The sequence below is a fragment of the Strix aluco genome, chromosome 15 (assembly GCF_031877795.1).
Source record: "Strix aluco isolate bStrAlu1 chromosome 15, bStrAlu1.hap1, whole genome shotgun sequence".
NCBI lineage: Eukaryota > Metazoa > Chordata > Aves > Strigiformes > Strigidae > Strix > Strix aluco.
The window spans coordinates 11114708-11129296 of record NC_133945.1 but is presented as its reverse complement, the minus strand read 5'-3'; the positions used below and the strand labels follow the sequence as shown (position 1 = coordinate 11129296).

Sequence of the window (14589 nt, the reverse complement as noted above, 5' to 3'; positions counted from 1 at the left end):
GAGCAGGACCTCAGCAGCTCAACAGAGAGGCTGGCCACTGCTGAATGCTGCTCACTGTTGCGTTAAACTCCATCACAGTTATTGTGTTAGAGCAGGGCATGCTGGTCTCTAGCATTTTTGGCTGAAAATCTCATCTTCAAGATGTCGGAAAGCGTAAGTTATTTGTTACTAGTAATAGATTTCATCTTTTAAAGATTTGTAGTAATCCATGACTGTGAAGGCTGTCAAATCCACTCAAATGCTTCTTATTGAAAAATTAGGCCTGCATATCCATAGATCCTCTCCTTCTTCACCCATCCAAATTAAGGCCGTAATTCCCAAAGACAGCCACTCTTCTCAAACACTACACATTTCATGTAGTTGTTATTAATAAAGTATGAACAATGTTTGCAGAAACATTAAAGATTCAGGTCAAGAACGCTGTCTGAATACAAGTGTTCTTAAATAAGGCAATCATCCAACTTTTGAGTAATTAATGTCCTTGGTTTTTTACTTGAAAGCCTCATTTTCAGCACATTCATTGGAGACAAATGTCCCACGTCAAAGCGAACGAACACAAATTAACTCTTTTGGGCGACAATTACAAGAGATAGATGAAAATGCAATATTGGCAGGTTAGATACAAAATGTTACAGCACAGCACTTCTCATCGTAGGGTAAGTTTAGGTACAGTCAGATGATTACACAACATATAGTCAAAGGATTTGATCTGTTTCCATCTGTGCATTATCTGAGTATCTAAACAATTGCCATAATGCATTTGAGAACTTTAAATATAAAAGGAAAACTAACACGGCTGATAGTATCTCCAGATTACCGTGTGAAGTACTAATAAGCAACTGCGTTATACAACCCGTGTTCAACAGACTGAAAATGATCTTTCCCAAATCCAAATGACATACTTCTAAAGCTGAAAGTGATAGATTACAGCTGGCTGAGCAAGCACTATACTGTATGCTCATTTTAAAAGCTGCCATTTTAAAGGACCCTCCAGGCATTTTGTTGGTTCTTTTGCTCTTCTTATTAAGAACTGCAAAGCTCCTCTTATTTAACAGTAATTACAGAGGGAGGTGGAGGAAAACTAACAAGAAAGAGAGGTTTATTTTTCTGAAGATATGCAGTAAGATTACCTTTAACAGCATGTCTATGGACCAAATACATTATTTTTATTTCATCACCTCAAAACATGGTAAATATTTGCAATTGGAAAAAATGAGTACAAAATCTGAAAATTTAGTATTAGGATTCTTATTAGAAAATGTCTTTACAACTAATTTATAGTCTCTGTATATGACATCCTCTCCTTCTCTCCACCAGACGACCATCAAGACACAAAAATACTCTCAGGACAGCAGTTGTAGAACTTGTCGTATGCGCTCGCACTTCTCCAACAAGTTTGGGTCTTCTGCCTCGGAACCATCAAATTCCTTCATAAAAGCTTCAGCTTTCTGCACAGTTATGTCTCGTGCACCGCCTTGAAGCCCTTGCAGATAATCCAGTAAAATAGTGAAATACTTATCTGGAACCTTTAATGGAAAAAACAAGGAAGAAAAAAACCTGCTTTATTTTCTTCTCTCTCAATACTCATTCACAATCATGTCAAACCATCACCTGAAAGATAATTAAGAGAACTGCATGGGCTTTTGTATTTGCCAATGCCCACCTCTGAGTGGAAGTGTTTCTTGCCAAGGTTCAAGCTGCCGGCAGGGATGGACTGTGGTGAGAAGACTGTCATGTGCTCAGATGGGCAAAACATCTGAGAGGAAATTCTAAGCAGATGTGGAAATGCTGATCAGCAAATGCAAACACTCCCTGACAGTGAGCTCAAGGCTGTGAGGGTTGTTGGAAGAAAAAAAAAACCCACTAGCCAAATCCTAATTTTGGAAATATGTATGCAAACCTTACTAAATTCAGTGAGAATTGCATACATATGTCTGAGGAAAGAATTTTGCTGGAATTACCCTCGCCCCTACCCAAAATTATTTGTTTGCTAAGATGAGATACCACCCACTATCAAGCACTTCGACAGAATGCTTATACAAAGGAATAGAATTTAACTTGAAAAACAAATTGAATTCAGACATATGGAAATAATTTTTAAGTCATGCTGACTAAAACTGATAGGCTCTACTAACATGTCTGACATTAAAAGGCATTCAGTCATCTACAGTTGCATTACCCCCATTTCACTCCCTTTCTAATTAACTAGCCATAGGTTAAATTTTAGCTTATCTAGTACAACATACACTTTAAATGACCATTACATTAAATAATCTTGGCAATGACCTAGCAACGACTTTTGAATGATTTATTCACTATTTCAAACCAATGTATTTTCAAACGTACTAGGTGAACAGATCTACGCTGCAGCGTATCTTAACTTCAGGTTGTATATCTGTGGAACAGGTTTCAGCCAATAAGAGAATATTTTTGCTGTGAATCAGGAGATGTTAAAATGACCTAATCCTGCAAATATTTTTCTCCATGTTTAACTTTACACATATAACTTTAAAAGGCATACTTGACATGAGTCAAGTTAAACACATACGTAAGTATTTAAAGGATTGGAGACTAATTATTCAAGGGCTGTTTCAATTCTGCAAAGTATCAACATTTCAGAGGAGACAGAGCTTCAACAGATACTTAATTTACAACCCATCGACATTTGGCAGCATAACTTTGATCACTAAAACTTCTATCACTCCAAAAGAAGAGGAAGAAAGAATATTCCAACACTTGCCTTCATCAATCAGGGATATTACAAAGCAATAAATCAAAACTAAAGTCTGCATTCAGCCTCATAACTTATACACTATGGAAAACCTTCTAATTCTTCACACAAACACTCTTGCGTTAAAGAAACAAAAAGACAAAAAATACCAAAAAAAATTAATTTTACAGTGACTAACACTGAAACGGATGATTGTTGCTATAATATATGAATTAAACACATTTAAACATAATGAAAAGTGTCTATATTTTTGAAACCTTTTCATTCACAATAAACTGGTACTAAGACAAAAACATTCAGACACAAACAATTCAGCATGATAGTGCTCCTTTAATGCAGATGCTTCAGTACGTGGTTTTTAAAGCTCAGCAACATTTCTATGTTTCAAACTTTAGCCAAATTATCTACATAATTTACACCTCTTGTCCTCAGACCTCATGGTATAGCATACCTCACTCTGTGGAATTACAGTTATTATTATATCATTTAAGCAAAGTGCTTGAAGGGGCAATTAAAAGCCTACCCTAAACTTAGAAATATTAAGTGTGCAGACAGACATGTGGCTGTGTGAAGCCTAGAAAACATTTAGCATTTGGCCCTAAGGATAAGTGCTCGATTGTTCAAAATTCTGATTTTTTCTTTTACACAGCCATTAGGTCTATTCCAGCTAGAGTACCATGCAGGCAAGACAATATTATATTTCCTATGTACATTACACATACGATAGAGCCATACCAAGTACTGCAACACAGAAAGTGCCAGCAAAAAGTTAATGAAATCCAAATTTTAATTCTTCAAATACAGTAGTACAAGAGCTGAAATTTCAGGGACTCTTGGCAAGGTTTTACAAGAAGGAACACAATCCTTCTTCTAAGATCAGCTTTCGGGCTGGCTTGAAACTGGATATCAAGATCTCCCACCATGTTTCTGGCAAGTGGAAGAGATACCTATGGGATTTTATTATTATTCTTTTGTTAAACTGCTTTAACCCTTTTCTTGTTTCTTTTTCTCTCTCACACACACTAACCTGGCCTCTGTTCTAACGAGCTAATATGCACTGGAGCTAATATGGAAATATCCCAAAGTGAAATAATTACCATCATCAGAAAAAGGGGGAAACACTACAAAACAGTAGCAGGAAAAGAACATTTACCACTTTTAAATTATACTGTGTAACTCAAGAGCTTTTAGACTTTTTAGACTTGCAGATGCCGACGTATTTTGCAAAGCAAATACAGATATCTGCACAGAGAACTTCAGCTTACTGCCGGCAAGCTTCCTTTGCTGTTACCTTCTGAGGAGGCTTCAGAAACCCTTCCAGGGCCTTGCAGTCCAAAAACTGAAAACAACTATATAGTTCCTTCCTAAAAATGCTGTGCCAGATGACAAAGATCAACAAATGATCCAGTGTTTATTTTACACTGGATCCTGAAGAAGTATATACACTGTAGGTATACAGCCTTGGCTTGGAAGCTGTCAGCCAACCACCAGATGGATTTTTAAAGGGACTTTAAAAAACCCTCATGTTGCATAGGACTTTAAAACCTCAACTTTTTTCTTACAGAAAGAGGCCTATCAGTACAGGAAACTCCATTCACTCCTTTGTGTGGCTTTTCAGTAAGCATCCAAGTGACACCACGAGATCAAAGATGAGACTTAGGAAGGAAAGAAACTCATGTCTCCTTTTGTATTTTAGTCATGCTTGGATATCCAACAGATTTTATTCTGTAATGGACAGGAAGTTGAATTTGGGTATTAAAAATATTCAAAAGAAGCTGGTCTGCCCTCCCAACAGTCCTGATGAAGAAAGAGACTTCATATGCTTAATTACAAGCACTTGAACAGTTCCACTAACTACTGAATCTGGATGCAGATGTTAATCATTATCTAAAGCTCATATTCAATGCATCTCTGATTATTAAACTACAAAATATTTGAATTTAAATAAACCATAGCACTTTAATCAGATTTTTTAGAAAACAGAAAGGAAGTTTCATTTCAGTGTTGAGAAATAAGGAGTTAAGCTGTGTTTTGCTGCATAACACAAATGCTACCTACAGTTAATTATTTTCCAGTATATTTCAACACAAAACCCAAAGTAAACAGGTAAAAAAGTAGAAACATCATTCTGCTTGTAAAACAATTTCTAGGTAGCATACATTGATTTTGAAAGGTTAATAAAGACTTTTAAAGGAGAAACTTAAAAATAGAAGACCGTGCAAACAACCTAGACACCTACAATCAAATTTGTATTCTGCAACTAATCTTTTTAAAGTATTACACTGTGTGAACATTTTTGCCTTCATGATACTTTGCTTTTAATTATCTGGTTCTCTAAAAGTATTTTTAATCATAAAGGTAACACCCTATGTCAGGTGATAGGCTTAAGAGCTGCTGGGTATTTGGGCCAGGAAGACTGGTATACTTAAATATTTAAGTGTACACAAAAAATCTGCAAAAACTAACTAAATCAATCAATAAGTAAGGCACCGTGCAAATGGCTAGATGTTTGTTCTATTACACAACAAAATGAATGACCTGAAACCCCCACTCAATACCACAATGGTCAGACACTTATTGGAAATTCAATCTATGTTGTTTTTTAAATTATGAAATGAATGAATTTCAGTAATGATGAAAGCCTAGCTTCTGGTTATACTTTAAGCTTTTTACAATCAACATCAGGTTTCACTTATATTTTAATGAGAAAGCTATTTTAACATCTTGGCAATAGGGCTGTACATCTTATATGGAGCCAGAGATATCTGAAGCAATATGAGAACTGTGGTTTACAGTATTGGGTTCCACATTCAGAAATTCAAATTAAGGATATGACTTAAATTCTCAGTTAGCTCCAGATTTATATAAAACATGAATCTGCTCTATTTCTGCTTGACAAGTATAAGGTATAAAAATCTGGCATTACAGGAGAATGATCACCAACAAAATAAAAAGATTGATTACAAGCAATTAAAATGATTCAGCCTTTTGTTTAAAAAGAAATTGATTTATGAATTATTAAAAAATTATTACAAAAGTGCATGACTAGTACTAGCAACTTTTGATTAATAAAAAATAGATACAACTAACATATAAAACTTTGTATCATATTTGTTCTGAGAAAAAGTAGCTTTAATACAAACCTTCTCTTTATCATACATGTGCAAGAGAAGCCAGGTTTGTCTTGTCTTTTGAAACTTCCATTCTCCTCGGTTTTCAGACCAGCTGTAGTGAATTTAAAAAAAAATGCTTAAGCTAAATACTGTGTGATCAAAACATTCATTATTCAGAAAATATTTCCTACAAATGACTCCAAGTGACTTTGTATGCGCGACATGGAGTTTCATCACATTGTGTAAAACAGACACTAGCACATATTTTGTATGAATGGCAAAAAAGAACACAAGGGATGGCTACCTGGCTTCCATGCAAAAAAGTAAAAGATTAAGAAGACATTATGGCCAAAAATGTTAAAAATTTTCACCAGAAAGCACTGATTCCTTCAAGTTAAAAACCAAATCTCACTCTTCTAGCTTTGAGCAGTCCTTTATGAGAGGTCATTGCCCTCATGTGACCCACAACAACAGAGCACCCCAGATCCTTACCCCAGCTGCAGGGCTACCTGAGTATTTGGGGAGGTGGAGTGGATGAGGAATCAAGTTTGGGTTTCAGAAAGTTTCACAATAAACTGAAGTTCATATGAAATTAAGCAGCCTCTAAAGGACTGGAAGGAGAGACTCGTGCTATAATGGTCACCTCAACAATGGCTGAAGCCCACCACAGATGACTGTTCTAGAGCAGAGAAAATCAATTTTTCAGAGCATATGTTTTAAAGTTTGGATTTGTCTAAAGGTATGACTTAAATATTGACATTTACAGGATAGAAAAATGCTTTTTATGTCTCGCTCTCCCCAGGAATTCTGATTCCAATACTTAGCTCAAAACTCCAGGCTGCTTCAATACTGTTAAAAGTGAGCAGGTAAAACAAATTATTAACATCTGCAAATGTTCTTTGACTGTTTAGCAAACACATTTTAAATATGCAAAACTTTAGCTGGGCTAAAATGGCACATTTATGTACATCTTGAACATGATTTTAAAGCTGGTATATTCTGGTTTAGATGAAGAAAGTGACAGTTATTTCTATAAACAAGTGAGCAAACTCGCAAATCTCACTATAAAATTAAGACTGCTTTTTAAAAGTATGTGCTTGAAAATTAACATATTTAACATGTACAAAATTTGTCAGTACACTGAAATATCATTTAAAGATCCAGAAGAAAATATATGTGGAGAAAAAATAGAAAATTTTACACTTATTTGATTTTTCTCTAAAGAAAAACAAGTCTCCAGAGGGTAGCATGCAAGATGTCTTTAATGTTCCAGCTTGTTTTACACAGCAACAGAGAGCACAGAAATCAATTGAAAAGCCAGCTGGGTATGAGAATTAGTATTGTTTAAACACTGTCAAGTCTAATAAAGCAAAAGAGTCCTCATATTTGGTGAATGCTGCACCAGCAAATACATTGTTCAGTCAATTCAGTGAAACAGAAAAAAACAAGACCACAAATTTGTACAAAAGGGTTCCATGGAAATCTCTGCAGAAAACCCAAAAGAAAAAAATTATTGCCTTGACTTTCAAATCCAGGATAAAGAAAAAGCAGCAACAACTCATTAGGGTCATCACTAGCTAAACTCAATAAAAATGTCTGTAACCAAAATAAAAGGTAAAAATCGGACAAATACCAGTAAACCAGGAAGGACAGACAAAACACTAATAACCACAATACATCATATTTTACATGCTCAAATTAAATCCACATATGAACTAATTTAGAGGTCTCTTTGGGGACATTGTCAAGAAAGAGGCAAAAGTTTGCAAAACAAATATTGTGCAAAAGCAGAAGCCCAAAAGCTGACTGCCAAAAGTTACAGAACCAAATAAAAAAATGTTATTATGGGGAAACCATCCTTCTCCCATCACCACCAACATAGAAACCAAAGTACTTGAAAAATAAAGATCATTCAACCCTTGGTGTTACTTCCATTCACAGCAAGGTACCCAAAAGGACAACAGCGCCTGTCAAAATTACACCACCTCTAATGTGAGGAGACAACAGAAAGAAGTAAAAAGAGCTCTTCTTGTGGGTGCAGTTTGTGGCACAAGCTACTTGCTCATTTGTACCCAACTTCTCTGTTTGCCAGGCAAGTGCAGTAGCTCCTAACTGAGAAATTGGAACTTCTGCATGAAGTGACTTAACTTCTAGAAGTCGTTCAAAAAAACCCCCAAAACCTATAATGATGGTGCTTGCTGTTAGAAGAAACGCATTCTTTAACGAGGTTCATCCTTCTGGACACTTACATGGAAGTTGTTATAAAAAATGCTGTCTATTTGCACAGCACAAAGAAGGAGGTAAGTTTAAAATTCCTTTTTACGTTAAATAAGCCTGGAAACAGTTTACATTATAATCTTTGCAAGGTGACAAGAACAAGCTGAATGACAGATCTGTGACTGCATCCTGTGAAAACAGTCCCTCTTCTAATGAAAACCTTTAACACATGTTGTTATTTCTTTAAACCATACTATGTATTTATACATTTGTGATTATATTCATTGGTTAGACACACCACATAGTACTCTGAATATTTTATTCTCTGCTAATTTTATGTTTCTATCACGCTATCACCTGAGTACTGTTCGGCATTAACTTGAAAAATACAGCCTGATTTCACTAATCTCCTATAAAGCCATAGGATGTTAAAATATCTTTACTACCTAGTTTATAAACAACTGAGACCAACAAATGAGTGCACTATAAGGTTAATTGCTCTTATTAGCCTATTACCAAAACCATATGCTCTCTTCTACATGTTAAGACAAGCCATTATACTTCTGCGTCTAAGATCCCACATTGACTTTCACTCTAGTGAATTCACTTGTAGAAACAAACAAAAGTTTCAGCTAGTCTTCCTGAAAGGTCTCGCTCTATATACACCATAATAATTCATATAAACAACAAATACCTTATTATAATCAACTGCAGAAGGTACGTTTGTGCACATTATAGCACCGGAGCCTCACCAAACATTTTTCTTGGCTTGCACTCTGTCCTATTAGAATCAAATGCTAAATGAGTATGGTAAAAAAAGTAGCATGTTCCTTAACAGACTATGTGTGTACTCATATTTTCAGAAAATGCTCCCAAGTTTTTAACTGGTATTTTATCCACAGTCACATCAATTCCTGTTTCTCTCCCTTTGGCAAAATGGTCCTTCTCCTGACCTTAATTCCTATCCAGCTGTGGGCAAAACACTCATGATAATGGATGCACAGTCTTTAAGACAGATAACGTGGCAGTTGCTCCCTGTAACTGGACCCCCCAACAGTTATTAAAATAAAAGTTTTCCACTGATTCCTGTGACTATGACAGCTTTTTTTCCTACTCCTATGACAGCTTTAAAACCTATGGAAAGTATCACTCCGTGACAAAGTGAGAGGGGTATCTCCTTTTATCAGAATGACATGGTTAGTACAGTTTTAGAAATGCCCAACTTCTAAACCACAAAAGTTAAAGCTTTGTAACACAAGAGAGGTCTCATTTTGCTGTTTATATGCAGATAAGCTTCCTTGATATACTACAGCAGTAGAAAAGGCTTTCCATTTGAATGATTAAATATACAGAGTAAGACCAACTACATTATAGTTTAAAAAAACCTTTTATAGACTATCACAACCTCTTTCACAGTTTGAATTAATTTGGTAGCCTTTAGAAGTATCTATGTCCAAATCTAATATAAACTATGGAATTGGATGAAAAATATACATGCATAAAACATGTATTTTTCCAGTATGCCTCAGGCTAATTTTCAATATATTGTACAAACACTAATTGCCTTCTTTACACAGTTAATGTTTGAATCTTTTTTATGAGCTCTAGCTCATTGAAAAAACACATTGGTTGACTTTAGTTAAAGAGAACTTTTATGTTTGTGCAAATGATCTTCCTAAATGGCTTTGAAATTGAAGATACAGAGGAAATGAATCAAATTAATCAAGCGGCTTAGGGAATTTTACATTTGGGCTTTTGGCTTTTAGCATGAAAGTCTCATGTAGAAAAGCTGCCTAAGATTCTCACTGGTCTATCTCATAAATGACTTTCAGTCTCTACATTAAAGTAATCTCACACAAATCTATTCCCAAAGCATGGGAACACAGGGAGCATAAGTAGGCAAACAGAAGACAACTGGTAGCATGCAGGGCAGAGTGCTCTCGGGGATGTCCTAGTAGAAAGAGAAGGGGAAGAGAAAGTAGTCGAATTGGTTCCAGAAACACAGTAAGAGAAAAACATTATTGTTACAAATTGGATTCGGGAAGACAACACACTGCATCTGCTTAGACTACTGGCCAGGACAAAACACTACGAAGCTGTCACAATTATTAAATAATCTCCTATGTGTAGAAAAGCACTGTGCTGAGAATCAACCATTTTACTCATTCAACTTGAAAATATTATTGGGTAGGAGACAAGTCTTGAGAAACCAGGAAGCCAGCCAGACATGCGACTGCTGATAACCTTCCAGAAGACACGAGAGCACTGCTGGATGCCAAATGCAAGGACACCTAGACTCACCTACATCTACTGCTCAATGTTGTGCCACTGACAGTCCAGCCCACCTCAAATACATCCTCCAGCCCGGGTATCTCTTCAAGGTAAAGGTGACTGCCACCTAATTTCGATTTCTCCAGCATACAGCCCAGGCTTAGCATCAGAGAATTAATTTGAAAGGTTTCTCCAGCCCTGAGGACCAGGTCAGAGCACAGCCTCCTCTTGCTCTCCTGTGATTTATCCAGGAGGACCCTTATGTCTTACTCTCTCAGGCTTCACTGAATCTCAGAGGAACAGAGCAATGGATTTGGTCCATCACACCCCATTCAAGGCTACATTGAAAAGATCTATTGAAAACATTAGAAGTGGCATACTACAACACTACACAAAAATTGTCACATTCTTCCCACCTCATTTATCTGGGTACATTTCTGTTTTGATACACCCAGTTATTTATTACCCTGAAACCTGTCTTTAAGGACCACCTATGACCTTCTACATGCCCCACACAGGAGGCTGAACAGAAGTTACGGCACATGATTAAGGCTTGCAGGAATCAAGTTAAGCGTTTTATTCCCCAAGCACTCTGCAAAGAGTGCAAAAGGTATCACTTCTGCACTCACTGCCCTATCTGTAAAATGGGGGTAACAGGTGCTTCCTCAATAAAGAACAACCATAGTCTAAAAAATTCCCTTAAAGATATTTAAAGCCTTGCTGAAACACTTGGCACGCGAGTGCTTTGCTGTAATATTTCCCAATGCAATACATACAATAGCAGCGACTTTAAAATATGATGCACTTATGTTTAAGGCAAACTCACTGCCCTTATAAGGCCCGAATTTGGAAACTCCGAATACTGTGATCAAGTCAGTTCAGTGGTGAGTGTAACGCCGCATATGGCCAACGGGTGAGTGCGGGAGCCCAGCACCTCAACGGGGCAACCTGGAACCACTGGAAGCAGCGTGGAGGGAGCAGAAATTTGGCACAAGCTCATTCTTGTGGGAGAAGAGCCATTCTATGGAGGGAGGTTTTATATGGATATATAAAAAGTATAGGGATGTGGACAAAAGTTTTATATATGCCCTACAGTGCCTATAGTGAAGTAGGAATAATATTTTTTGTCCAATTGTAACACATACAATTATTCAAAGGGAAATGTAAAAGCGTTTCTTTTTATTGGGGGTATTCAGAATTTCTTCTATTTCTCTCAGGGGCATTTAAAACTAATTTACTTTTAAAAAGCTATTTTTTGTATGTCTGTCAACACCTGTATGCCCAGAAAGCTGCTTTGCGGTGCGCTTCAGTGTTCAATGCAAGATAAGAGGAAATCCCATATCAAGTGCATGTGATGCTGACTTTCCTCATTTGGAAAAAATATCCAAAATTTAAACTCTAAATAGATTTTCAAATATTTGACCGGAATGGCTGTAGTTAAAATCTTAGACACAGTAACCTATGGCAGGACTCAAGATACAGATATAAGACAAAGTCGTAGCCTTTATTTTTAACTGGGTTTTTCTCATGTTATGAATGACTCTGTTTATCTCTCAACTCCAATTCCTGGTGAAAGTTAATACATTTATACTGATATTCTCAAATCCAGTTTGGAAGCTAATTAAATTATGACTCAGATAAAGGTTTTCCTTATTTTCCTGGAAGAGAAGAGACACTAATGGAGCTCTTTTGCCAGAAGAAAACTTTCTAAAATTGTCAACAGATTTTAGAATCAGTGCCACATCTTTGGTTGAAAATCCTGGCACCATTTCTCAATCTGTGGTTTAAAAACAATTTTTAATATATTCTTCCATCTGGTTTAGACGCAGCATAATGACTAAAGACTTGTGAAAAGGCGAGGGGAGAAAGGTGTTTTTTTTTTCTTTTTAAATTTAGGAATCACACATGCAGGAAGAAATAAACGTGCTTTTCAGTGTCCCATTTTTGTCCTGATGTCCAAAATAAGGACAGATTGTATCTGATTGCATCTGTACAGCAAACTACACAGGTCACAGACTTTTCTTAGAAAGTATTTATAAAGCAAAAGGAAAGGGCCTTTGTGCCTTAAAGCAAAACTTTGATTAAATCTACATAAAATGTTTATCACAGCGTATCTTTTATTATATGTACTTTTATCATGTGCCATTATTTGTAACGTTTTATTTTATCCTTGCATCCTGAAGCTTCAGCCAAGTTAGAAATCCCCTTCCTCCCCCACTATAGGCACTGTTCAAACGCAGAGCTTCGAGTATAAACAGATGAGACAGATGATAAGTGGAAAGGAAAGTTGACCCAGTAAATTGTAACAATGCCTCAAAATCATACATCAGGTCATCAGCAGAGCTCATATCTCTTATATATGGTACAATACACGTAGGGTATCTTACTGTGATCCAACTTGTCAACTTTTCATAGACACCAACCTACCTGCAAATGCCAAGAGCATTCCACCGGGAAAAAACCTTTACAATTTTCTTTTTTTAATTCTTTTCCTAGTACAGTAATTTAGTTGCTGGTATCTGTATTAGCCTGCCTGCAGCAAAATTGCATTTTGATCTGAAAAAATATATATAGCAGTAATAATATGCTGAGAACTTTCTGTTGTTTTCAGTAATAACAAAAAGGTCAGCAGTAGGCTTTAAAGCCCACAGCTAATATTACTATATTATTAAGCTAAATGTGCTTTTTATTTTACATACATTCACAAAAATAAGACAAAGCAGAAGTTGAATTATCACAGAAGAATAGAAAATAGAATTTGAGCCCTTCACAGCCTATCTGTTCTGCTCCTGCAAGGAATATACCACTAAGTGCTATCCCAGTGCTGTGCTGAAGTCCCATCTCCTCTCCAGATGTCCATCTTTTCTTGCACTTAATTCTGGTCACACTGATGCCCAGACCAGAAATAAGGGAAAGGGAAAATGGAAACAACTGTTATGCCTCCCTCCCATGAAGAACGTCCTGGGGGGTATGAGGAGATAAAGAGGGCCCCATAGTCTGTATGAAAACCATATAAGAAGCCAGCTGCATGTAAAATAATTTTCAAAAGTTGGCAACAATCCATTTATATAAATGCTTTCTTATGATCAGATGAGGGATATGCTACCAGACCCCCAAAAAACCAAATATGGTCACTTCTCTTCTGACTTAACATTACACCACATAATGTCTAACTGTGGTACAGAACACTCCTGCCAAGGCATGGATTAAAGCTGAGTTGCAACCAGTAGCTCGTTTTCATTGCTTTTTTAATTTTAAATCAGCTTTTAAAACTTTTAAAGGTTCTCCCCCCTAGCATCTCAAAGAAGAAAAAAATAATAGAAGATATAAACAATTAAGTACAAATGAAAAAAAAAAAATTCTTAATCCTCCACTAGTGGTTGCATTTCAAAGGAGGGATTTGAAGAGCATGTGGATTGAAATCAGGCTGAAATCACTGCTTGTGACTCCATAATTCCATGTTGTTGGGAGAAGACTAGGTTCTGGGGTGGTTCCCAGCTAGAGCAAATAATCACTGGATTTTACTGCTCACCAGGACAAGCAATGCAGGTCATTTCAAACTATATCTAGAAGATTCAATTCTATTGTTCAGTGCCACAAAACAACAGTGACACCCAGTCATAGATATACACCTAGTGGAGAATTAATATACCCTAATCTTGCTCTGGGTGTCAATGCAAAAAATTCTACAGTATCAGCAGTGCTAGGTCATACCTATACTAGCTATACTTACAATATTACAGTGTTAACAAAAAAAGAATTAGACAGGATATAAAAGCTGCTATGAGAAGTCAAATATTTGCTAGCGTAATAAAAAAAGTCTGCATAATTTTAAGGCCTATTTCAAAGCTAGTAATCATTAAAAAAACAAACCAACCAACCAAAACTTTTGGCTTTTAATAAGAAAACACAAGAAATATATGAAAGTGTCATGGTTTTCCGTATAGTGATGCTGAAAGAAAATGCTGGAAGAGAAACCAACTTCATGAGAAAATTTATATTATTCCCTTTTTGAGAAGGGATGAAGAAATGACCGCTTGGAGAAGGATCTGAATACTGAAGATGTTGGCTGATTGATTTTGCTTTCAACCAGCCAGGATGCCAAAGTGCCAGTTTATTGCTCAGTATACTGAGTTAAAAGTTTGTGTTCTTTAGTCATTATGCATGGGCTAGTTCAAGAAGCCCTGTAGCTACAAAGTGAGGCTGGCACCCTATGAAGGTGTCTAACCCAGCTGGACCTCTGATCAGCTACACTGC

At 36.4% G+C, this 14589-nt stretch overlaps 1 protein-coding gene across 11 annotated transcripts in view; it reads right to left on the bottom strand.

Annotated features, from left to right (window-relative positions):
* Positions 1-462: 462 nt before the first annotated feature.
* Positions 463-14589, bottom strand: part of CHLSN (cholesin) — a 134684-nt gene continuing 120557 nt past the window's right edge. For all 11 annotated transcript variants that reach the window (XM_074841371.1, XM_074841373.1, XM_074841372.1 and 8 more), the window contains 2 exons: positions 5875-5956; positions 463-1526 (listed from right to left, as the gene is read on the bottom strand). In XM_074841371.1, coding sequence (XP_074697472.1) covers positions 1344-1526; positions 5875-5956 — 265 coding nt within the window. In that variant the 3' untranslated portion in view covers positions 463-1343. The remainder of the gene's footprint in view (positions 1527-5874; positions 5957-14589) is intronic.